The sequence below is a fragment of the Alternaria dauci genome, chromosome 3 (genome assembly GCF_042100115.1).
Source record: "Alternaria dauci strain A2016 chromosome 3, whole genome shotgun sequence".
Taxonomy (NCBI): Eukaryota; Fungi; Ascomycota; class Dothideomycetes; order Pleosporales; family Pleosporaceae; genus Alternaria; species Alternaria dauci.
This window is the reverse complement of record NC_091274.1, coordinates 2,587,322-2,609,316: the sequence shown is the minus strand read 5'-3', so window position 1 is coordinate 2,609,316 and position 21,995 is coordinate 2,587,322. Positions and strand designations below refer to the sequence as shown.

General features: G+C 52.1%; 8 protein-coding genes across 8 annotated transcripts; 4 read left to right on the top strand and 4 right to left on the bottom strand.

Moving 5' to 3' along the window:
- Positions 1–6,661: 6,661 nt before the first annotated feature.
- ACET3X_004506 (uncharacterized protein) lies at positions 6,662–7,258 on the bottom strand (the record flags this gene model as incomplete). Its single annotated transcript, XM_069450718.1, has 2 exons — positions 6,662–6,999; positions 7,093–7,258. 2 exons carry the CDS (start codon positions 7,256–7,258, stop codon positions 6,662–6,664), a joined length of 504 nt encoding a protein of 167 aa, XP_069308484.1.
- A 417-nt stretch (positions 7,259–7,675) lies between these two features.
- Positions 7,676–8,572, top strand: ACET3X_004505 (uncharacterized protein; the record flags this gene model as incomplete). Its single annotated transcript, XM_069450717.1, has 3 exons — positions 7,676–7,856; positions 7,911–8,056; positions 8,111–8,572. The coding sequence occupies 3 exons, from the start codon at positions 7,676–7,678 to the stop codon at positions 8,570–8,572; spliced, it is 789 nt and encodes a 262-aa protein (XP_069308483.1).
- A 757-nt stretch (positions 8,573–9,329) lies between these two features.
- On the bottom strand, positions 9,330–10,688 carry ACET3X_004504 (uncharacterized protein; the record flags this gene model as incomplete). The annotated part of the gene is made up of 2 exons (XM_069450716.1): positions 9,330–10,257; positions 10,408–10,688. The coding sequence occupies 2 exons, from the start codon at positions 10,686–10,688 to the stop codon at positions 9,330–9,332; spliced, it is 1,209 nt and encodes a 402-aa protein (XP_069308482.1).
- Positions 10,689–11,134: 446 nt separating this feature from the next.
- ACET3X_004503 (uncharacterized protein) lies at positions 11,135–11,847 on the top strand (the record flags this gene model as incomplete). The annotated part of the gene is made up of 3 exons (XM_069450715.1): positions 11,135–11,166; positions 11,217–11,493; positions 11,821–11,847. 3 exons carry the CDS (start codon positions 11,135–11,137, stop codon positions 11,845–11,847), a joined length of 336 nt encoding a protein of 111 aa, XP_069308481.1.
- A 567-nt stretch (positions 11,848–12,414) lies between these two features.
- On the top strand, positions 12,415–14,631 carry ACET3X_004502 (uncharacterized protein; the record flags this gene model as incomplete). Its single annotated transcript, XM_069450714.1, has 4 exons — positions 12,415–13,271; positions 13,319–13,704; positions 13,753–14,170; positions 14,217–14,631. 4 exons carry the CDS (start codon positions 12,415–12,417, stop codon positions 14,629–14,631), a joined length of 2,076 nt encoding a protein of 691 aa, XP_069308480.1.
- Positions 14,632–15,237: 606 nt separating this feature from the next.
- Positions 15,238–16,494, bottom strand: ACET3X_004501 (uncharacterized protein; the record flags this gene model as incomplete). Its single annotated transcript, XM_069450713.1, has 4 exons — positions 15,238–15,431; positions 15,491–16,283; positions 16,337–16,432; positions 16,480–16,494. 4 exons carry the CDS (start codon positions 16,492–16,494, stop codon positions 15,238–15,240), a joined length of 1,098 nt encoding a protein of 365 aa, XP_069308479.1.
- A 1,065-nt stretch (positions 16,495–17,559) lies between these two features.
- Positions 17,560–19,407, bottom strand: ACET3X_004500 (uncharacterized protein; the record flags this gene model as incomplete). Its single annotated transcript, XM_069450712.1, has 3 exons — positions 17,560–18,483; positions 18,537–19,046; positions 19,177–19,407. The coding sequence occupies 3 exons, from the start codon at positions 19,405–19,407 to the stop codon at positions 17,560–17,562; spliced, it is 1,665 nt and encodes a 554-aa protein (XP_069308478.1).
- Positions 19,408–19,792: 385 nt separating this feature from the next.
- Positions 19,793–21,698, top strand: ACET3X_004499 (uncharacterized protein; the record flags this gene model as incomplete). The annotated part of the gene is made up of 3 exons (XM_069450710.1): positions 19,793–20,966; positions 21,013–21,391; positions 21,443–21,698. 3 exons carry the CDS (start codon positions 19,793–19,795, stop codon positions 21,696–21,698), a joined length of 1,809 nt encoding a protein of 602 aa, XP_069308477.1.
- Positions 21,699–21,995: the final 297 nt, after the last annotated feature.

Sequence of the window (21,995 nt, the reverse complement as noted above, 5' to 3'; positions counted from 1 at the left end):
CTCCAGGCGCTTTCATGCACGGATACGTGGCGGTAATGCAGGGCGCAGCAGGGCGCAGCAGCCTGGCGAATACAGGAAGGTGCTAGTTGACAGTGTGGAAGGTGAGGTGGGGTACTCATACTCAGCCCACCTTCTGTCAGGTCGTGCTAGCCTGGTCTCCGCAACAGCTGTGCTTTTTGCAGTTATACATCTACTCGAATCCTCCGACTCTTTAGACGCGGAAACCCACAAAAATGGGCTCAGTTACTAATAATGAGTTGTGTAAAGAATGTCAGCTGCTCGTCTCCAAGATCAGTTGCGAACCCGGCCTTGGGATGCGCCATCATCACCCGACATTGGAATCGCTCGAAGAAAGCGCCAAGGATGTTTGCGGTATATGTGCGGAACTTCTACGTTCTCTAAAAGATCAATTTATCGGCGAAACAACCAATTCGTTGTCCTCGTTTTTTCCGATCATCTGCGAATTCGATACGTCTTCAGCCGGTTGGCAAAGCTCATTCGAGTTGCTATTCAAAGTAGACAAGCGCGTTGACTTCAGCCTGCGCTTTTTCCTCGAAGTTCAGAGTTAGTTGTATCACGAACCATCTTTTCCACCAGTGCTGACAACCACGCAAAGGCGAGGCAACTGAATATTCCCCCGCATCGTCTACAGACTCTCCCCAGAGCTGGGAATTGATCGATCGTTGGCTGAACCAATGCATTCACAAGCATGATCGATGTAATTTGTCTGCTACAGAACACTGGGTTCCAACACGTCTTCTCGACATCGGTACCTCTGAGGATAGTCTCATACGACTGCTAGATCGTGACGAAACGCGTCTCTTATCCGAGCAGTCTTACGCCACGCTATCTCATTGCTGGGGCAGAGCCTATTTCATCAGGACGATGAGTCAAAACCTACGAAGTCATCATCACAAAATCCCTCTTGGAGATCTCCCGTTGACTTTCAGGGATGCGATCAAAGTCGCAAGGAATCTTCATATACGCTACCTATGGATAGACTCACTGTGCATCATCCAAGATAGTAGGGAGGATTGGAGGCATGAGGCTAACTTGATGAGCAAAGTGTATACGTGTTCCTTTATCAACATAGCCGCCACTGGATCTAAGGATAGCAATGGTGGCTGCTTTTGGAACAGAGATAAGCGGACTGTACTCCCTACAGAGGTGTACATTCAATGGCGCAACAGTTGGAGTGATCGCAACCAAGAGGTCGCTAGGATCAAGTACCGTGTGGTATTAGAGGCCGACACCTGGACCCGAAAACTCACAGATGAGCCGTTGAATCGACGCGGGTGGGTCCTACAAGAACGCATTCTCACACCCCGCCTCATCCATTTCGGGCATGAGCAGCTTTTTTGGGAATGCCGAGACTCTATTGCTTGCGAGACCTATCCTCTCGGTTTACCGACTGCCCTACAAAGCCATCCACTCATCAACATAAAGCGACTACAGCTTGCAGACGAGCCCGAAGACAACCGATGGCCCGCTAAATATGTTTCGGAGACTCCAAAGGAAATCTCATACATACAGAGGCTTTGGAAGAGCTTTACAGCAATGTTCCAGCCCATTATCATCCAAGAAACCACGCTGCATGCTGCGCTAATCAACGCGCCGGCCTATGAGGATTGGTATGCAGTTCTAGAGCTATACTCTATGGCAGAGTTGACAAGAGATGAAGACAAGCTTGTAGCTTTGTCAGGCATTGCACAGACGATCGTTACCGTTCGATCTGGTCAACTTGGCGATGGCTATCTCGCAGGCCTATGGCAATCGTCACTACCTGCGTCCCTCCTTTGGCAACAGACGTCTACTGAAATGAAACACGGAACCCGTCGCATTAGAGGTCCAATTGTACCATACGAAGAGCTAAGCCTGGATGGTACTAGATTTGTCGCGCCGACATGGTCATAGGCTTCAATGGACGGACACATCTCCTTCACCTCCTGCCGGGTCAATTACAAGTCTGGAGACTACTTAGCTCAACTCGAAGATGCAGCTGTATCATATTTTGGCCAATATCGCTTCGGTCAAGTAAAATCAGGTTTCGTGAAGATTTCCGGTCCCGTTGCGATGGTTTGGTGGGAAAGCAGACATCCAAACGTCGGACATGACCGCCCTCCACACGAGCAGTCCAGGATAATGGCAATCACTCATGCATTCCCTCCTGATCTTGCTCGCCATACGGCTGTTTCGATAGATATGACAGAATTTCCCAGCACCGGAGAGATTTTACTTGATGCATCGATGGATGACTGGGACATACCGGACGAGCTCACGCTCTTGTGTGTTGTCGCAACTAAAGAAAGTAACGGGCATATTGATATAGTCAGAGGATTAGTACTCAATCGGTCGTTCTACGGGGAAGGTTATAACCGCATTGGTGTCTTCGTGACACGTCGCGAAAGATTGAGGAGGATTCTCATCAACATGCCACGGCAGTCGGTTACCATAAAGTGAAGATAGTTGGGTTCATGGTTTCAGCACCTACGTCCGCTCAGTACATTTATTTGGAACCGTACATGCATGCTTTGAACTTGGCAATTCGTAACTAGCGTCAAGTGTCTTTTCTAGATGTACCACTTACCTAATGTAGAAGCATTAGTGTAGAGTCGGGTCACGTGGCGACGTGGCGACGGCATCGCCGTAATGAGCAGACTAGCCCAACTTGACGTTGCGTAAGATCGACACGACCATTTCCATAGAGGGATCGATAACGTTGCATTCAGGGGCCAGTCCACGCTGCTGTCTGTTTGACTATGAGCCGCTGTTCCTGCTTCGACGCTGGGGGGCAAGGGGTGTCAATCTCAGATACGCAAGATGCAGATCTCGTCGCAACAATGGCGTCTCCGAAGACGAGGAAGGTGTTCGCGGAGGCGCACTCGATCTACACAAGGATCGCAGAATACTACTAGCTTGTCTGTTTCTGCACATCTGGTGTAGCTGCTGGAAGCTTGCCCAGGTGCTACCACAAGAACCGCGGACATTTGGCAGAAGCAATACCAACTGTAGCCAATAGAACAAGAAAGTAGTCATCAAAAGGCGACTATTTTGTATCAACTTCTGACCCCGCAAATACATGTAATTGCATCTTGGTAGCTTCAAGAGCGGTACTCCATACATTCGGAACTTTCCAGGTCCCGTCCAAGAGATTCAGCTGAGCAGCAACCAACTTCGCCGTGACTCGACGCACGCTCGCTACCGGGAACCTGTTTTTGAGGGACGCCCAGCTTTCGGGGATACAAGTGTTGTTGTGGGGATCGCACAAAGTACTCGAGATCGCGAGTTCTCCACGAATGGCGGCTTGTAGCGTGAGGAAAACCCTTGAGTTTCGACAGCCACTCATATTGTACAACTTCCGAGGTCTCTTGTGGCGAAGATCTGGACATGGTGATAGCGACTTAATCAGCTCGGCACAAACAGCCGCCTCTTGCACGGTGTGACTTCCGCTGCCACTGAGGATCGTGAGAATAGTAACTGCCCCGCAAAAAGTATCGATGCGGCGAGCGTCTCCATGATTATGGTGTTAGCAGCCCAGGGTCCTATTTTGCTACAAACGTGGTTCTTTGTTTAGCCTGCTCTCTTACATGTGCTTAAGTTGTTTTCGGGCGTATTATGAGTGCTTGCCCTTCGGTTGGCGTTCCTGCAGAAGCTGAAACCCACCCGTCACGGGACGCCTTACTCACCGACCACACCTCCGTCCAACACCCGTAATGGAACACCTGCATTCGTCCAAGCGGCGGCCCCTGCTATCGCGCAAAAGCCTGGCCAACGGACTTGAGCCAGCTCGCCGTTGTCCCTTCGCGCAGGATCAGATCTCGGGACATCCCTGCCGATTAGCTTAATGAACCAGTGGCTACCGCCACAAAACAACGCCACCATCGCAGACTCAGCTGAAGATCCCCCAGCCAAGCATCAAGGACACTGGCTGTCCTGCTGAAGCCGCGCACCAAACCATGCCTGCCCCAGCAAGACTCGTACTGTATGCCTTGCACAGGCGCGATCTGTTGCAGCTGAACATGACCAGTTTGTTGCCTTTTGCTTGATTTGCGCATCGTGGGCTTACGCTTCACTTTGCCCACCAGCCTTCGTCACCAGGTCTACGCCGGGCTAGCTCGCCGATTGCTTCAATGTTTCAACAGTATCTGGGCTTGCTGATGTCGCCGTCGAAGCATATACGCAAACCAGGATGGCGCAGTTTCGCAGCGATCGGACTCAGGAACCGAACCTGACTCTCATATGCGCATGTCCTTATTTATACGCAGACCCCGGTGCTAATCCCATAGGAACGAGACAATAATCGCACCCCAGTATTATTAGCTGGATACTATCGAACGCAGGATTCGGCTCCTAGTGCTTATGCTAACAGACCTTCCGCTCTTGCTTCAGGTAAGTTGTATGAAAGCGGTTCTGTTCCCGTCTTCTCGATTGACCGAGTAGCTAGTTCATCTAGGACCTGCATCATCCCACGCGATTGACAGTCGGAGTGGACCCAGCAAGCCATACCTGCCACCTATCGGCGTCATTTTTGAACTCATGCCTCCGCCTTTCAGACCGTCAGATCTTGCCAGTACAGAAAGCTGGCATCTGCCCGTTCATCTGCAGCATCTTTTTGAAGTTGTCTTATTGTCCGCACTTTTTATAGCAGTCTTGCGATCCATTCTTGTCGCGCGAACAACAAGAAGAATGACCAGTCCCGAATTGAGCCAAAACGAATTGGCCATATCGCAAGAGAAGAAGCTGCCTTTCCACCAAAGAAAAGATTCGTATCAAGAGGAGGGGTCAAATAAATCAAATGAAAAGATGGAGAGCCCCGGCGATGGAGTGGGAAAGAAGCCGATGTTGGTGGAGCGGCATGATAGCTATATCCGTCTACCACCACTGGACCAGGCACCAAACCAGTATCTCCAGTCGCTTCAACAAGAGACACTTCGACCAACACTCTCGCCAATTTACCCTTGGATATCGCCACCGCAAACACTACCAGGACCATATGATGCACCCTATTTCCCGGTTCCATTACCAACAGTCAGAAGTGAAGAGTTGTCTCAGGCCAAGGAACAATCGCCCGCTATCAAAACGGAGCCAGTCTCGGACAATGTACCCGAGGAGCTAGAAACCATCTCATACACCCGTCGCGTCTCAACACCCAGCACACCAGACCACGAGTCTCTTCTCGAAGGCGCAGTCACCGTTTCCAACAAAGGCTGGCGCCGCACCCAATGGACCGTGACCGCAGGCTGAGACCCTTGATGCCACGTCTTCACCGCATGATCAAAGAAGCTAGGAACATATCGGAAAGGCAGTACGGAAGGACTCTCGCACAAACATAGCATGCCCATACCGACAGCAACGACGCTGCTGATACAAGCCACCATCGCTCGATCGTGCTCGCATGACCTCAGCAGATGTGGAGCCTGAGGCTCCATGCGTAGCAACTGAAGCGGATAATTCGAGTCTCGAGAGTTGTGGCTTGCGTAGTACAGTTCCGCGCTTACTAGCTGAGGATAGTGGAGTGAAATGTGGGGCCCCGTAGGCGAGTGAATAGACTACGACGCCTCTTGTGGATTTTTGAGCTATGGGAACTTGCGCCATAGCCGGTATGTGTTGATCCGGATGTTTCTTGTTGCTTGGTTTTCTCGTTTGGGGTATTTGTCATGCTGCGATCGATACAAGGAGTCTAAGGGACGGACTATGTGTTCTACTGTGCCTAGGTTAGACTTGTACTCATGTATGACGATTACCCGCCACGAATAATATCTGAGTGTTTGTCGCAACCTTGTGCATGGATCAATCAAGATATGCATCTCTCTTCTCAAGCATGGGTCATAACTGGTTCCACTTGATATCTCAAGCGCGCGGCACGGCGTCGCCATGGTATCAGTTAGCTCCCGCTGCTTGCAATCCGTGTCATGTGTCTATGTCGTCGATGCAACCATGTCCATGCTTTTTCCCTAGCTCTCTCGATGCTCTCACGGTACCCAAACAGTATCTATTCCGAGCACCAGACAACAATCTCTCAAGCCTCCCTCCCTGCCAGCTGCATTATCAAGCCACCCGCTCATGCACGAAAGCGCCAAAAGCAATTCGGAGGCCCCTCCCTTGCCTGCAACAAGCTCAATTGTACATGTATAAAGTGCATGAAGAGTACGTACTACATCCAACACAGTCAGCAGCACGTCGAATGTAGACGTCAAGTTAGCGGACGATCTGCAGCGCTTGCATGTACCGCGCTCGGATAGGAAGGGAGACGGCCGATCTTTCTCGCCTACGATTGCCTCTCGCTACATGTCGCGAGGTCGATCAATGGGGATGTGTAATCGCGGAGGTGCCATGGAGAGCTGAAGGCGGAACGAAGCCCGTGGGGTGCATATGTCAGACTGCGTTGGGAAGGACATCATGATGGGCGCGGCTACGGGGGAGTGGTCAGCACGGTATTTCCACCAACTGTAGGCTCTGGCAGCTCGGAGCGCATGCGGTGGATAGAACGAGACTATGCGATCCAGATTTGATGTGTTGGTAGCATAATCCATTGCGAGTACATGAAGCGTTCGCGTCTTCTCCAAAATAGGTATCTCAATCCAAACCAAACGCCAAAACAAATCCACTGTGTACGTCAATCGTGCCCGACTGCGCCATGGCAACTCCCACCCCAAACATATCAATATGCAGATCTCTTGTTCTTCCAATCATACCTCTCGCTAATAGTATACCACCTGATCAAGCTCCTCGCTCCAACCTCGTCGCCTGTCCTAAACAATTGCGCGACATCCACATTCAGCGGACTGTCCGGCTCCGCACTAGTGAGCAATTGGTGTATACTCGTCATCGTACTGGAGATGGTGTACGCGGGCGTCCAAGCCGTCTTGAGTAAATCAAGGCAGATCTCGCCGGTTTTGAAGTCGACGTTCGGGTGGCAGATGGGCGTCACGAAGCGGATGGTGGGCGGCGAGAGGGGGTACTGCGGGGGGATCGAGATGGAAAGGAGCCAGCAGCCGTCTGTGAGGTATTAGCAAGTGAAGGAGGATTTGTATGTGGTAGTGCGCAGAGTTGAAGTGGTATGGGTGAAGGATATTGCGGATTTGTGTGTACCTTCGTACGCCGTCCCGTCTACACCCTTCATGACGGCTCTCCACTGCATCACATCGTCATCCGAGGGTCCGAGTTCGAGAAGCGCATCGTTGGGGTCGTGTTGTAGTGTTTGAAGTTCAGTCATGAGGCGCTTGATGGGCGATGCGTTGCGCGACGAGCCTGCCATGATGTTCTATGTATATATGTTTCGAATTTTGATCTTGAAGTCGAGGTTATAGTGGATGGAGACGATGCGCTGTATGTCCAAGGCGGTGAAAGTACGCGTGGAGCTCTGTTGTCGCATCGGCAAGCATGGCTGAGCTGGCCGCGGTGATGCACCGAGGTCTGAAGCTTGAGCCGCCGTGCGGACTGTGCTGCATCCCCACCAAAACTTTTGGACATGGTCGTCACTGAGGTGTAGAAGCGCATACGACTTCCAGTCTTCTCCAAGTCCTTGCGCATACGTGGTGTTGACTTTCTCTCGACACTTCGCTTAGTCATTAATCTGTTTGCTGCGTACATTTCCTACCGCCCTACACACTCAGATACACAGCAATCCGACTCTGCATACACCACACGCGCATACGAAACGAGACACGCAACCATGGTCGCGCCTACAGGCACTCTTACGCACTTGAACCGCGCTGACGGCTCTGCGACTTATACCCATAATGGTTACTCAATCATTGGCGCCGCCAATGGCCCAATTGAGGTACAACGACGCGACGAACTGCCTGAGGAAGCTGCGATCGAGGTCAATGTCAGACCAGCAATAGGTGTTGGGAGTATGTACAATGTCTAGAGGGGACGTCGCGACTGGACTACTAACACAACCCAAGGCCCAAGAGAAAGACATCTGGAAACTCTTGTTCACAATACACTGCGCAGCATCATCTTGACGAGATCGATACCACGCACACTTGTACAAATCACACTGCAAGTTAGGAGTTTACCAGAAGAGGATAGCACAGCAGGTGTAAACACCGTACGTTCAGTAGTTACGTCGTCATATCGCACCGCTGATCGCTAACAATCACAGTCTCTAACTCTCCTCCCACATCTTCTCCACACCGCGCTTCTCGCCCTCCTCTCCGCATCGATACCCCTCCGCACAGTTCTCACTTCCGTCATGATCGCACAACCCGCCTCGCCATCTACAAACTCCTTCCCACCCCTCCTCTCGCCGACCGCCAACGAACTCTTACGCGCAAAGCCCATACGAGCAGTGCACGTCTTCGCCTTCTCGGGCGATAGGAAAATGTTGCTGGGAGAGAGCGAAGGAAAATTCAGCTACGAAGAGTGGAATGAGGCATGTCAAATGGCCGAGGATGCGTGCTGCGGGGAAGAGGACGATCAAGAGGAGGGTGGCATCAGGCTAGAGGCCGAAGGCGAGGCCATGGACATCGATGCACAGGTTGAAGGGGAGAATCTGGAGCAGTGGCTGAGGAGCGTTGTGAGGAGAAAGGTCGAATACGAACAGCGGTGGAAGAGCGCCACCTGAGCTGTAGCAGCAGATATGCAGAGATGAAGATTGTGCAGGATGCCGAGCAGATGACTCTGACGCCGGTCGACGCATCGTAGAGTGGAAGATGCTAGTCATGGCATAGCCTAGAGCCTTGAAGGACCAGTGCTGAGTACGGTATCAAGGGATTAGAGCCTCCATGAGAGCTGAACAAAACGGTCGAGAATTGCCTTGAGCAAAGGAGGCTCAGCCGTCTCGACCTGTGAATGTTCATCATGTTGACGCGGATATGGCTCTATCATAAATGACGACACAAAAGCTTAGGTCAATGGAAGATCTAAGAATATACCCTTGGCAAGTGTTTATCACTTCCTATTGATATGTGTGCATCAATGGCATAAACTCAACATGATAAGGCGCGCTAATGAAGAGTATACTGCGAGCTTTGTAGTCGCTTGATACCATCACTGAAATGGACTCATCTTGCCAAGGACTAGGCTGCATATTGCTCAGCCTAGTACGATTGATGCTATAGATACAAGAATGCTCAAAGCGCTGGAGATGCGATACGTATGGGTAATTCTTGGTACAAGAAACTTGCTGGAAGCTTGCAGTACATGGCGTTGAAATGAACAGAATGCGCAAGTCGGTGATGAATGCTCGAAGCAACCAATTCGCGATGAATGTGTCATTCGGAGTCGTGATTCGTAAGTCGTATAATAATGATCCGTAAGGTGTTTCCCCGTCGCTATGCAAAAGAACCTAAAGGAATGTCCATGAAATCGAATGAACGTTGTCAAACCGATTCTACCCTCTCGGTTAGCAGTTTCTTCTCTCTTTTCGCTTGCTCAGCAAGGAGCCTGCCCAGAGACCCTTGTGCATCCCACTCTGGTATCTCCCACATTCTTTCGCCTCTCGAAAGTTCCTTGTCCTCAACCAACCGGACGTCTTCACTACATGCCCTTGCCTCCCTCAGCCAGTCTTGCCAAGCCTCGGTATCCGGGCATGTGTTGCTCATTCGCACCCAATCAATTTCTTTGGTGACACACACTACCCTCCAAAGGGCTTGTGTGAACGTCTCATTCTCAGAAGGAAATCCTTTCTTGTCCATGTTTGAATCGGAGAGGCATTCGTTGACGACCTTGTAGCAAGACGTATCCCAATGCATTTTGCTGGGCAAGGCAGCGACTATCCAATATGAGGCGCCGAGTAGCATGTAGGAACCCGCCCATGCAATTTGGACCTGAATTTGAGCGTTGGCCAGGCATATGACGCCGCCCATGAGCATCATCGTGCCCACCAGACTAAGGATTCGGTAAGCTGGGCCGTGGGTAAGGAGGTAGTCGATGCTCTCTGGTGCGAAATATAATTCACGGGCAACGTCTTCCTCGCAGCGGACGATGAGAAAACTACCTTTGGGGTACCTTATAACGACATCGCCACGAGGTACTATTCCAGACCTGACCTTGCGTTTGGGAAGCTGTAGCACCCATTTGTTGCCCAGACCGATGAGGCTGGAGAGGAGCGACAGGAGTACCGTGGCTACAACGGACATGCCATCATCTTGCCATATCGACAGCGCGAGAAGAAGGGCGGAGAGGGCGAAACCGATAAGGATCACGACGGTGAGGGGACCGAAGGTCTTGGCTTTGAGTGGTCGTAGGTTGTCTTTGCGTTCTATCCTGACGACGCGGACCGAGAAAGGAGCGAGGTTGTTGGCATCACTAGTAGATCCCCGGTCAGTATTGTGCGGTACTTTCGCATTTGTGGAACGGTACGTGTGACGTGTAGTGTATGTTGCGGAGTCTGGTAGACGTGTTGGGGTAATTTCCAAGAAAACTACCACCAGCATCAATGTGTAGAAATGCACTTACCAGACGATATTTCCGATATGATTAATGTTGTCCCTGTGATTGCCGCTGACGATGCCCGTCACCCATCCTGAGAATGGCTCCAATTGACTCGGCCTGGTCGGCCTCATCAGCGCTTGAGGTGCCGGGATCAGCCGTGGTAGGAATATCCATCTTGAGAGAGTCGAGACCTGAGCGTTGGCGAGCACTGAACCCTCACCCAAGATGGCCAGGAAACCAACAATGTCGAGTTGTAATTCATTGAGCGATATCTTGCCGTTCTCGTCTGAGGGAAGCCAATACATATCGATAAGCGCTCGAATTATCTTCACAGCTCAACGCGAATGGAAGGCTGAAGGCTGCGGAAACGATGCATAGGTCCAGATCGACGCGCTATAATGCGGTAGGAATGTGCCGTAAGCGTACTCAGTATATACGACCGATGCGGAACTGAGGCGAGAAAGGCATGTATGATGGTGACGAAGCTCAAAGGGGAGCAGTAAAAGTCGCGCGTCAAGATTGGGGGCCAGAAGCGCCTGCATTGCCCACCGGATCTGCGTGTGGCACGTCTTGTTACCACTCCGGTCAGAGGCCCAGGGCCTCTATCGAAGACACGGGAGTTTGTGCACACTCACAGCCCCCTTGATTTGGAGCTTGTGCAGCTATTGGATGCCCCAGGCTGGATAAGTGAGGGGCAAACATGGCTGACAGGACCAGTGGCTAGGCTCCAGGGTGTCTGGCGCATGGCAGAATGCATAGAGGCTTTAGCATAGCCTCAATCTCGTGAGCGACGGGTAGTTCTGCCCAGCTTCGACTTTCCAACTTCTTCCTAGTAAATGCTCCGCTTGTCGCGACGGCATTGCGATAGTTTGGATCGCTGCGCCCCGCTTGCGTGTTGAGCTTGAACTCACCTGTGATCGCCATATTCGCCTGCTGTTCGCAACACCAGAACAGACGCACGCACCAGGCTGCCATACCCGTGACACGGATGCGATAGCGACAGCGGTACCGAACGACGAGGTTTGCATTGAAAAGGCATCAGAAGTGGTGTCGCATCCACTCGAGCTGTTAAGAGAAGGAAGAATCGTACGCAAGGAATCGTGCGCTGATGTATGTGGTCGCTCCTTCCTTCTCTCTCGCGCGTCCTCTGGCACGCCATTGTTGTAGGCATCGTCCCTTCCTCCCCAACACAAGCGCAAGCGCAGAACTCGTCGTTCCTTCAGTACAGCGGCGGTTGACCTTCTTCTTTCTACTTCAACCTCCCATCCCAGCCCACCGCAACTCTGCGTCTACTCTGCCGTGCCCATGTCTCCAGGCATCAAGTTGTTTCCTAGCCTCGCGCTTTTCCTTATCCGCGGGGCATGAGGCGCAGTGGACAAATTACATCAAAAACTATTCATGAGTAATAAAACTAATACAGCCGGTTCTGTCACTTAGGCCGACAAGCGGGACAGTAGTCCTTGAATTTGGTACACCATCTACATCGCCAGGCTAGAGTACCGCCTGGTCACAGGGTGTGCCTTGGAGCAACCTCGTTTGACGGGATCAGGGAACCGTCTTGAAGATTCAGAATTGCACACAGCCCAAACCGGTCAGCCAGGAACGGTGACCGAAAACTCGTGCTTCTATCATATTACTGTACCTGCAGCCTCATTTGACGGGCGTGAGCAGTCGGTGACAGCCGTTTTCATACAATCATCATCGGCATGCCCGCTGACGACGAATCCAAAATTTCGAGTGAACCCCATAGAACCCGTTCGGGGTTATTGGCCAAGTGTGGTATTGTCATACCCACATTGTGAGTCTCCGAGTGAAGACTCATGTCTGTTTTGTGAGTTGGTGTTGACTGTTAGGTGTAGTTTTGTACGTGATCGACACGGATCTTCAGGAGACCCAATCAGGCCAGTCATGACAACAGCTGACTCACCGAAGAAGAGAAAAAGGGCACTGAGCCCACTACCTACTAGGAAAATACCAATTCATTCGGAAGAACCGAAAGTGACCGAAACGTCCTTTGAGAAAACCTTGACCATGGAGGAACTGGATCAGAGGAAAATCAAGGCGAGAACCTTCTTCGATACCGAAGTGGATAGCAAGACACTGACCGACGTGTACGATGAGAGGAGACGCGGATTCCTCCAAGATGAGGATAAGCATGCGTGGGATCGATCTGCAAGGCCTAACGGAAGTGGAACCAGGTCAAAAGACGAGAAGACGGAGGCAAGAGCCGCAGCCATTATCAGAGCGGTTCGTGAGTATGAGCGCAACGTCACCTTCGGCAACCTGGCTTCAGAAGCACTTCCCCTAGAAGATGATCGCGATATGGGTGGTCAATATCTCACCAACAAGGATCGCATAGACCACCAGAGCAAGCTGTATCAAATCGCCAAAATCGTTCCCAAGGGCGCTCTTTTACATCTTCACTTTAATGCCGAATTACATCCTGAAATACTCCTTGTGCGCGCTCGCAAGGTGAAGAACATGTACATTCGCAGTACAATACCAATTTTAGCGAAGAAGGATCTTGGTGAGACGGAGATGGTTTTCAATGTTGTTGACCCCGAGACCGTCAACCCTGGTGTTGACATCTTCTCGGAATCATATCCTAGATTAGAGAGACCAGCGCAAATCAAGGATGAGAACTACTTGAAAACTGTCTGGATGCCATGGTCGAAGTTTCGGAAGGAGTTTGAAAGAAAGTTTCCGGGCGAATACAAAGAAGAAGAGCCTGAGACTTTCCAAGCAGGAGGACGGCCGCCTCAGCAACCTCGGACACGTCATTGCGGAGAGCGAAAGGGTTGGCTTCTAAGCCCCGCTGAGAACTGGCTAAGGTCAAAGATGGTGCTCAGCCAAGACGAAGCCTATGGGCCTACGCAGACTGTGAATGGGTATGTGGTGCTCGACACTATGGTTACGCTTACTAATGTCTTCATAGAGTATGGGCCCGTTTCAATCAAGCTACGAGGGCTTTCAAAGGTCTGCTAAACTATCAGAGTGTCTACAAAGAGTATATAGGCGATGCCATTGACCGTATGATTGAGGAGAACGTTATGTACGCCGAGCTTCGACCGATGCTTCTGGACAAGTTTATTCCAGACGACAATGGCAAGGACAAAATTGGGAACGCTGCCCAAATGCAGCTCATCATAGATGGAGTGGAAGCTAAAAAGAAAAGCCTTGCTAGGGAAGGTCGACTTGACAAGTTCCCATTCGGACTCAAGATCATATATTGTACGCCACGGTCAATACCTAGTTTCATGATGAAGGAGGAGATGAAGCAGTGCATCGAGCTTAAGCTGCAGTATCCAGATCTGATTTGCGGTAAGCATCATTGAACACAACACGTATAGCATGTTCTCACATATTTAGGTTTCGATCTCGTAGGCGCCGAAGACCGACCCAACCACATTGGATTCTACAAGAAAGAGCTCAACGCTTTCAAAAACACATGCGATGAACTCGAGATCGAAATCCCCTTCATGTTCCACGCGGGTGAAACATTACTGGATACCGGTGGCTCTGACGACCCCACGAACTCCAACTTGTACGATGCAGTAGCATTGAAGTCGAAGCGCATCGGCCACGGATTTGCACTCATGAAACACCCACATCTTATTGACGAGTTCAGGTACAAATCCGAAGAGATGCCGGGTATCTGTGTTGAGCTCTGTCCTATCTCGAATGAGCTGCTACATCTTTGCAGAAACGTCAAGGAACACCCGTTCCCGGAGTTGCTGGCTGCAGGCGTACCATGCACAGTTAATTCAGACAACCCCTCTCTTTTCAAGTATGCAACCATTCCATGTTGATATCGTTAGCTAACAAGAACGTAGCAATTCCATGTCGCACGAGTTCTACCAGGTCATGGTAGGTGCGCCTACCATATCTCTCTATAGTTGGAAGCAGCTTGCAACATGGAGTATCCAGTACAGTTGTCTTTCAAAGAAGGAAAAGGACGATGGATTCAAGATTCTAAACAAGAGTTGGAGGGAGTTCTCTCAAACGATTGTGAAGGAGTACGGTGGCCTCATGAGCGAAGAAAACCCAGAGGAGATAAACCCCTACAGGGCAGAGGTAGCATATGAGACCCGCAGGAGGAAACATCCAGCTATCTTGAAAGCAGAGAGTGACAAGGACGGCGGACCAGAGCGAGTCAAAGCAGAGAGAGAGAAAGCACAGGCGTGGAGAAGGTCTTTGCCCAGCGACAGTGTCGTACTAGTGCACAGTGTCGGCAGTAACCAAACATGACTCGAAAAGAGTAATGGGCTGAAGTGCGCCATTTAGCTGGCAAGCTAACTGGCTATGTCTGCTGTTGAAGCTCGAGTACGATGTATGATACCATAACCTGTCGAGACTAGATTACAACCTTCAGGTAGTTTTCATGGCTATAACACAAATACTCGCATTGCTCCTTAAAGCATACGAGTGAATTTAGGCGTCTTACCAAGACTTCTGGCCTCCTATGTGGTGTTACGACAACTACCCTTCTCCTTTGTCAGATGTCGCAATCTACATCGTCACAGCTGATCAGTGCTGTGACATGTACGGATAAGAGATATATTCAGACTTCCTCTCTTGCGAGCTAGGAGGATACACACGGCTTTTACTGGCCAATACTGAAAGTGTAACCTAGGACGGCACGCCAAGTAGGAATATAGATTCAGGCAGGAAAAGCACCTTGCAACTCATCAAGATGTTGTTATTCGCTAGGCTGACTGAGACATACACATTGTACCAATGAGAGAGACATGGTATGCATTAACCTGTGAAACCGGGTCACTTCCCATTCTCGGATGGAACACTAGTATCGACATCAACAAGCATTCATCGGTACTAGGTAACTACAACCATGCTCTAGTCCACCTCTCCCACGCCGCCCAACACCCTTTTATCGCTCCCTGTAACAGTCTGCCCCTTGGCCTGAGCAAAGTTTGCGCTCCTCTCATGCGCCGGATTGGGACTATAAAACTCGTCGACGATAGGATGAATCATGACCGTTTGCTTAGAGATAGTAAGCGTACTGTTGGTTGGAACCGTGACCCAGTTGTCTGTCATTATTAGTTTCAGTCGAGAGGAAAAAAAGAAGGTACAAAAGGCAACAACATACCACGTTCAAACGTCAACGGCTCACTAGCCACCAGCACAATGTCACTCCCTTTATCTCTCCGTTCCATAACGTAGTCCCTCTGGCTCTCCTCCTCATCCACCGAACTCGCGCCTGCATCCGAGCCCACAGACTGACCATTGAGTTCCCGCCAACTCGTCCCGCTGCTAAAGAACAAGCTCGCAGCCTCATCCGTCCTACTACTCACATACCGAGAGCACACAACACTAACCCCATCCGTGACCGCAAAGTTGAGCAAACTCCTACTATCCTCCTCTCCAACACCACCCCCTTGTTCGCCTACCACATCTTTAATAAACCCATTGAGCCGCTCAATCGTCTTCAGTATCGCCTTCCTCAACACCGTATGTCCAAACCCCACACCAGCTTCCACCTCCTTATCCGGGCTAATCCCCGCTCTATCCAAACAATCCAAAAACGTAGCAAACGCCCACTCACTATCCGTTGAACCGCCCACAACATTAAACCACTTCTCGCCCACGCTCATCGCCAGCCGGCGCTTGATCTGTTTCCAGCAGCCGATGCCGCCGTTGTGCATGAACATGAGTGACTTGTAGGAGAAGGGGTGGCAGTTGCTGTCGCTGAGGTTGCCTTCGGTTGTGGCGCGCACGTGGGCGAAGATGAGCGACGATGTCGTCTTGGACGCGATGCGCGACAGGTTTATGCAGTTCCAGGCGGGGATCGTGGAGGTGAAGACGCAGGGCGTGGGGCCCAGTGAGGGCGACGTGTAGTAGCCGATGCCGAAGCCGTCGCCGTTGTGCGGGCGGCGCCTGTCCTGGTGGTGCGTGTGTTAGTAGGGGAGATGTGGCTTCGTGGGGAGAGACGTACTAGGCGGAGGCGCGAGTCAAAGGACTGTGTGAGGATGGAGTGGGAGGGGTTGAGAATGAGCTCTGAGAGGAGTATCTCATCCTTGCCTTTGTAGACCTTTGGTTGTTAGCTGGAGTTTGGCGTGTGTACGGCGCCCTACTTGCCATGAATCTACACATGTTGGGTGGTTATTGTTGAATGTTGAGCGCTCAGTATAACGCTATCATGTAGAAGTAGGGATGGTGGTATTACTGTCAGGAGTTGTGAGGATGCTGGTGAGTTGGCTGCGAGGTCGGGGCGGCGGTGTGTTCGCGATGATTGCGCCATCGGTCCAGGGCATTGCTTGAGACATCATTGGGTTGTGCAAGTTGTGCAGAATCACGGCCGATACGCGCAGACAGATAGACAGAGGCCATTATGAATGACACGCGACATGCTATCGCGAACCGAGCGTAAAAATAACTAACCCCACGCGTGGTTCGCGGAGACATGCCGGCGGGGTGTTCAGGGTTCCGCAGATGACGCACGTCTACCTTGCCAGCTAGCTCCATTTAGTTGACGACTTCTTGGGTTGGCGCTTGTCTCGTGACAATCTAATTGCGATGTTACCTGAGTTGGACTTTGCTTTGATTAGTTATGTGGTGATGTTGATTTGCTGGCGGCATTTGGAGTGATGATTACTTCTAGATTCAAGCACGGCAATGGTGGTGGTGCTCGTTCACAATCACATGCATCTTCTTCTTCTTCATCTTCATCATCATCATGGCAATAGACTATGTTGTAGACCGATTGCTCGGCGTCATATTCAGCTATCTGTCTGGCGCGGCTGAACTGCGAGCACATGTCGCTCTTCCACCCAATGTGTAGAGCTCCATCCAGAGCAGACCGCCCAGTCCAAACCATTGCGATCTTCAGACAGCTAGGCAAACACGCAACGCCGGGGATATGATGCGGTTGTTGAACATGGGAGGGGTACAAGACGGTGTATCTTTAAGGCTTCATTGAAATCATGGCGAAGTGATGGCTGGAAAGGATGGGGGGATTGCCAAGGAAACACAGAGGTCCTCGCAATCATGGCGCTTCCGTGGATCATGTATCATATCGTGTATGATCTCCGACTTGGTCCAGGGTACTGCAAACACTACTAGTCGTGCTCTCGTGGCTGGCTAGCTAGCGCGGTAGAAAGGCTGCAATGCAAGCAATGCAACATTCAACTTTAGACTCGTCACGGATTCGCTACCCGTTTACATGTCCATGGAGTCACCTCCGTTGGCAAAGTTGAAGTTTTGTTGTTGCTGCTGGCCAGCGGCGCCGAAACCAAAGTGACCCTCCTGGTTGACCTGGGGTCCGGCCTCGCCCATGTTCTCAGCCTCACCCTCCTCGTCGGAGAAGTACTTCTCGATGATGTTGTAGGCCTTCATGTAAATCTCCTCGTTGGCGTTGTTCTGGCACTCGTGGATCTTCTCCATGCCGCCAACCTCCTCGATGAAGAGAGCGTAGCGGTTGATGGGCTCGCCACCAGCACCGCCCTCGCTGGCCTCCTTGTCCATCTCGCCGACCTTGAGGATGTTCTCAAGACCGTCGAGGGCAACCTGGATGATCTTGTTGTCAGGGCAGGCGAGGAGATCGCAGAGAGGCTTGATGCAGCCGCTCTGGACGAGGTAGCGGATCTGGGCAGGCTTCTGCAGACCGCCACTAGTGGCATTGGAGATGGCCCAGCAGGCCTCCTTGCGCGTCTTGAAGTCGCCGTTCTGGAGGAGGTGGATCAGAGGAGGGATGATGTTAGCATCGATGACAGCCTGGATCTGGGTCGAGTTGCCGGCGGTGATGTTGGAGATGGTCCAGCAAGCCTCCTTGCGGATTCCGTCCTTGGTGGAGCTCAAGAGGGAGAGCAGCGCGGGGAGCGAGCCGCAGTTGATGATGACCTGGGTCTGGACGTCGTCGCCAGTAACAATGTTACCGACGGAGCGCAGGGCGGGGGTCTGGACGGACGTGGACGCGTGCATGAGCAGCTCTACGAGACGGCGGGGGATGCCAGCCTCGATGACGGCCTGGATCTTGTCGTTGGAGCCATCGGAGAGGTACGAGATGGCCCAGCAGGCGTCGATGAGGACTTCGTCGTCGAGCGAGTATACGAGCTTGGCGAGGACGGGCAGGGCAGGCTGGATCTGCTGGACAGTTAGTAGTTGGACCCAAGTGGGGCACGCAGAGGAGAACTCACAGTCTGCCAGTCGGGCTGGGGGGTCTTGCCGCGGCAGAAGTTGCTCAGGGTCCAGGTGGCATTGCGCAGCATGCTGAGCTTGCGGCTGTCGCCCAGGAGGGCCAGCAGCGGGCGGAGAGCACCGGCCTGCAGGACAAAGTCGCGGCATGCGGGGCTGTCACCGGCGATGTTGCCCAGGGCCCAGACGGCCTGCTCCCGCACGTCTGGCTCGTGGCTGCTGAGCAGCTCGACGAAGATGGGCACGGCGCCCGCCTCGATGACGACCTGTGTCTGCTGCGCCGAGCCCGACGCGATGTTGGTGAGGGCCCAGGCGGCCTCGAACTGCACCAGCGTGTGCGGGGAGCGCAGGAACTCGACGAAGCGGCTCACGACGCCAGTCTCGATAACGCGCTCGATGGGGGGGTTGCGCTCCTTGGACAGCAGCTTCCTGAACTTGGTTGTCGCCTGGATCTGCTCGTCGATTTGTTCCGAAAAGACGCCCTTTACCATCTGGGGGAGTTCCTCGTTGAGCTGCGCCGGTGTGTTAGCCTGCCGTGTGCTCTCTCATTCTCGTTCTCTCTCGCTCTCGCTCCCGCGCTGTCCATGCGGCAGTGTGCCTGCGTTCAGAAATAGTGGGGTACGGCAGCAGCAACAAACGTACCTGGCTCTCAATGTTGCCGCCCTCATCGTCGCTGTCGGGGGCTGCACCGAGCGAGGCGCCCGGCTGGTCACGGCCAGAGATACCGCGGCGCTTTGCGAGGTTCTCCTCACGCTTCGCCCGGCGGATCTCGACCTGTTGCTCTTCGCGGCGGCGGCGGAGTTCGTCTGGCTTGAAGGCGCTCTTTGCCTTGAACGTCGTGCGACGGTGCTCGGGGATGTACTTGTCGGCCATTTCTGCGGCTCTCTGGATGTGCAGTGGGCGGCAAGGGGCAAGACTGGGTGCGGCGTGTTTGTTTTGGAAAGGGGAGTAAACTTTCCAACCAGAGGGGTGTGATTTTGAAAGCGGAAGCGGCGAAGCGGGTATCGGCGCTAGCAGCTTGGCTCGAGCCTTGTACCCAAAGCAACCACCATCACGACGCGTCGCGCCGTCGCAGAGAGATATACCCCTCCCCTCCCCTCACCCTGCATGTGTTTGTCACACCTGCCCGCCTGTCTCAGAGGCTGCACGCTGCAGACAAAGCCTTAGCCCACGCCACCTGTCTCCCCCTGCCGCTTGCTCGCTCTTCTTTGTTGGCCTGGAAAACTGCGCTAACCCCTTTCGGCCATCTCCAGTCGCAATGCCGCTGGAGCTGCCCAAAGGCTTCACAGCCATCAAAGACGCCACCCAGCCTACTGACAGTATCAACTTGATCGGTGTTCTCGTCAGTCATGAACCGCCAAAGCCCACTGGAGGCACTTCCCTGGCCCTCGACTTCACCATCCAAGATGACTTTACTTCCGGTGATGTTGGTGGTCAGTCAAGCATGCGTTGCCGGTTGTTCAGACGTAATAAGAGCAACTTCCCCCTCATCTCCGGTGTTGGCGACGTAATCATACTCCGCGGATTCAAGCTCAAGGAGTTTAGACTTTGGATCGAGGCCGTCGGTTCAGACATGTTCCAGGTCAACATGCTCGTCTTTCCTAGCAACAGGATTCCCGTCCCAGGCATGAGCCAGCCTTTCCAGGCCGGCAGTCAGAAGCTGCCTCACGCCTCGACTGGAGGCCCTCCGCCTACGATCCCAGAGCAGATGGCCGTCATCCATATGAAAGCTGCATCCACTGGCGTAGCGAAACAAGTGCAGCAGCATGCGGCAACTAATGCGTCCAAAGCCAGGGGAAGAAGGCCAGCCAGCTTGATCAAGGACTTGCAAGTTGATAAGTTCTACGATGTCCGTGCCCAGGTTGTCAACATTTACTACTTCCAGATGGGAGGCCAAGTCGATCTGAAAGTAACTGACTACACTCCGAATGAGCAAATGTATCACTACGTGGATCCAGAACAAGAGAAGGACCACTTCATCACAGACAGGGACTGGAAAGGGCCATTTGGCTTTCTCACTCTAAATGTCACCCTCTACGAAGAAAACGCGAATTGGGCACGGGAAAACATTGGAAACGGCGACCATGTCTTCATCAGAAATATGCGAGTCAAGATGTCCGCAAGGGGTCTCCTCGAGGGCGTGTTACATCAAGACCGACAAAACCCATCAAAGGTCGACATACGTCACCTGACGAACAGGGCCGACCTGGACGAGATTGGCAAACGCCGAGAAGAGTATGAGCAGAAACGCGGGCACAGGACGGCGTTCCAGAGTCTACAGAACGAATCTACCAACACTTCTGGCAAAACTTCAAAGGAAAAAAGACAGGCGAAAAGAGACAGGCAGCGGGCTCAGAAACAGGCCGAGCAAGACGAACTGGAGAAGAAACAACGAGACTGGGAGAGGAAGCGTGACGGTATCAATACCCATGGTAAGATGCCTTCTTCTCTTTCATCGTATATACTGAATGCCCTCAGTCATCGCTGCCCATCCTGCGATAAAGCTTTCCACCATCTCCGAGATCATACATAACCGTTATCGCGAGGTTCAGACTCTACAAAAGCAAAACAGATATACACTTCCTTTCATCAACTGCAAACATCGATCTCGTGTCCGTGTAGTAGACGTCTATCCCCCCGAGCTCAAGCTGTTCGCCCACTCCAACAGCGATACAAGTTGGAAAATGTCATCCAAAAGAAAGCGCGCTGCTGACGATCCTACAAGGGAAGTTTGGGAATGGGGGTTTGTTCTCTTGCTCGAAGATGCAGGTTTATCCCGCGACGCAAAGCCAGAGCAATTGCGCGTGGTCGTGAACGACGATGCAGCGAAGTTCCTCCTAGGGATGAGTGCTAAAGAGTAAGAATGCCCGGTTCGCAATGTCTCAATTGTCTGCTCACACGCTCTTAGCATCATAAAAAAGTCCAATGCTCTTGTGCAACTCGAGGAGAAGCTCTTTATCCTATGGGGCAACCTCATGGAACTCAAAACAGAGCTGAGAAACCGAGGCACTGATCTTCCTCTACCGCCAGGAGATAACCGCCTACAGAACACGCCGTTCGATGCTTGCATCGAGGAGTATGGCGTCGATGTGCCTGTATCAGAAGACAACCCATTCGGCTTTCAGCGTATGTTCAAGCTCTTCCAGACGAAGATTCAGGACTGAGCTTCCTCTCTGCCACACTTCGGTGTGTTAGCTGCTCTGCAATCTTTTTCTTTTACATGATACCCTTTTCTCTTTTCATTTGTTCGGGGTTTCTTCAGAGAAGACGTCGAGACATGCGAAAGGTTGAGAATTTACATTAAGGGGAAGAATATTGCAGTAAGCTGCAACGCAGGCAGGCATGACATCCCAGCCATCTCTAGAATTTTGCAATCCGCGACAAACTTCAAGTCAGGCGGATCAGGAAACTAACAGAGTCTCATGCCCATTCGCTATTTTCCATCTTTTTCGTTCGTTGTA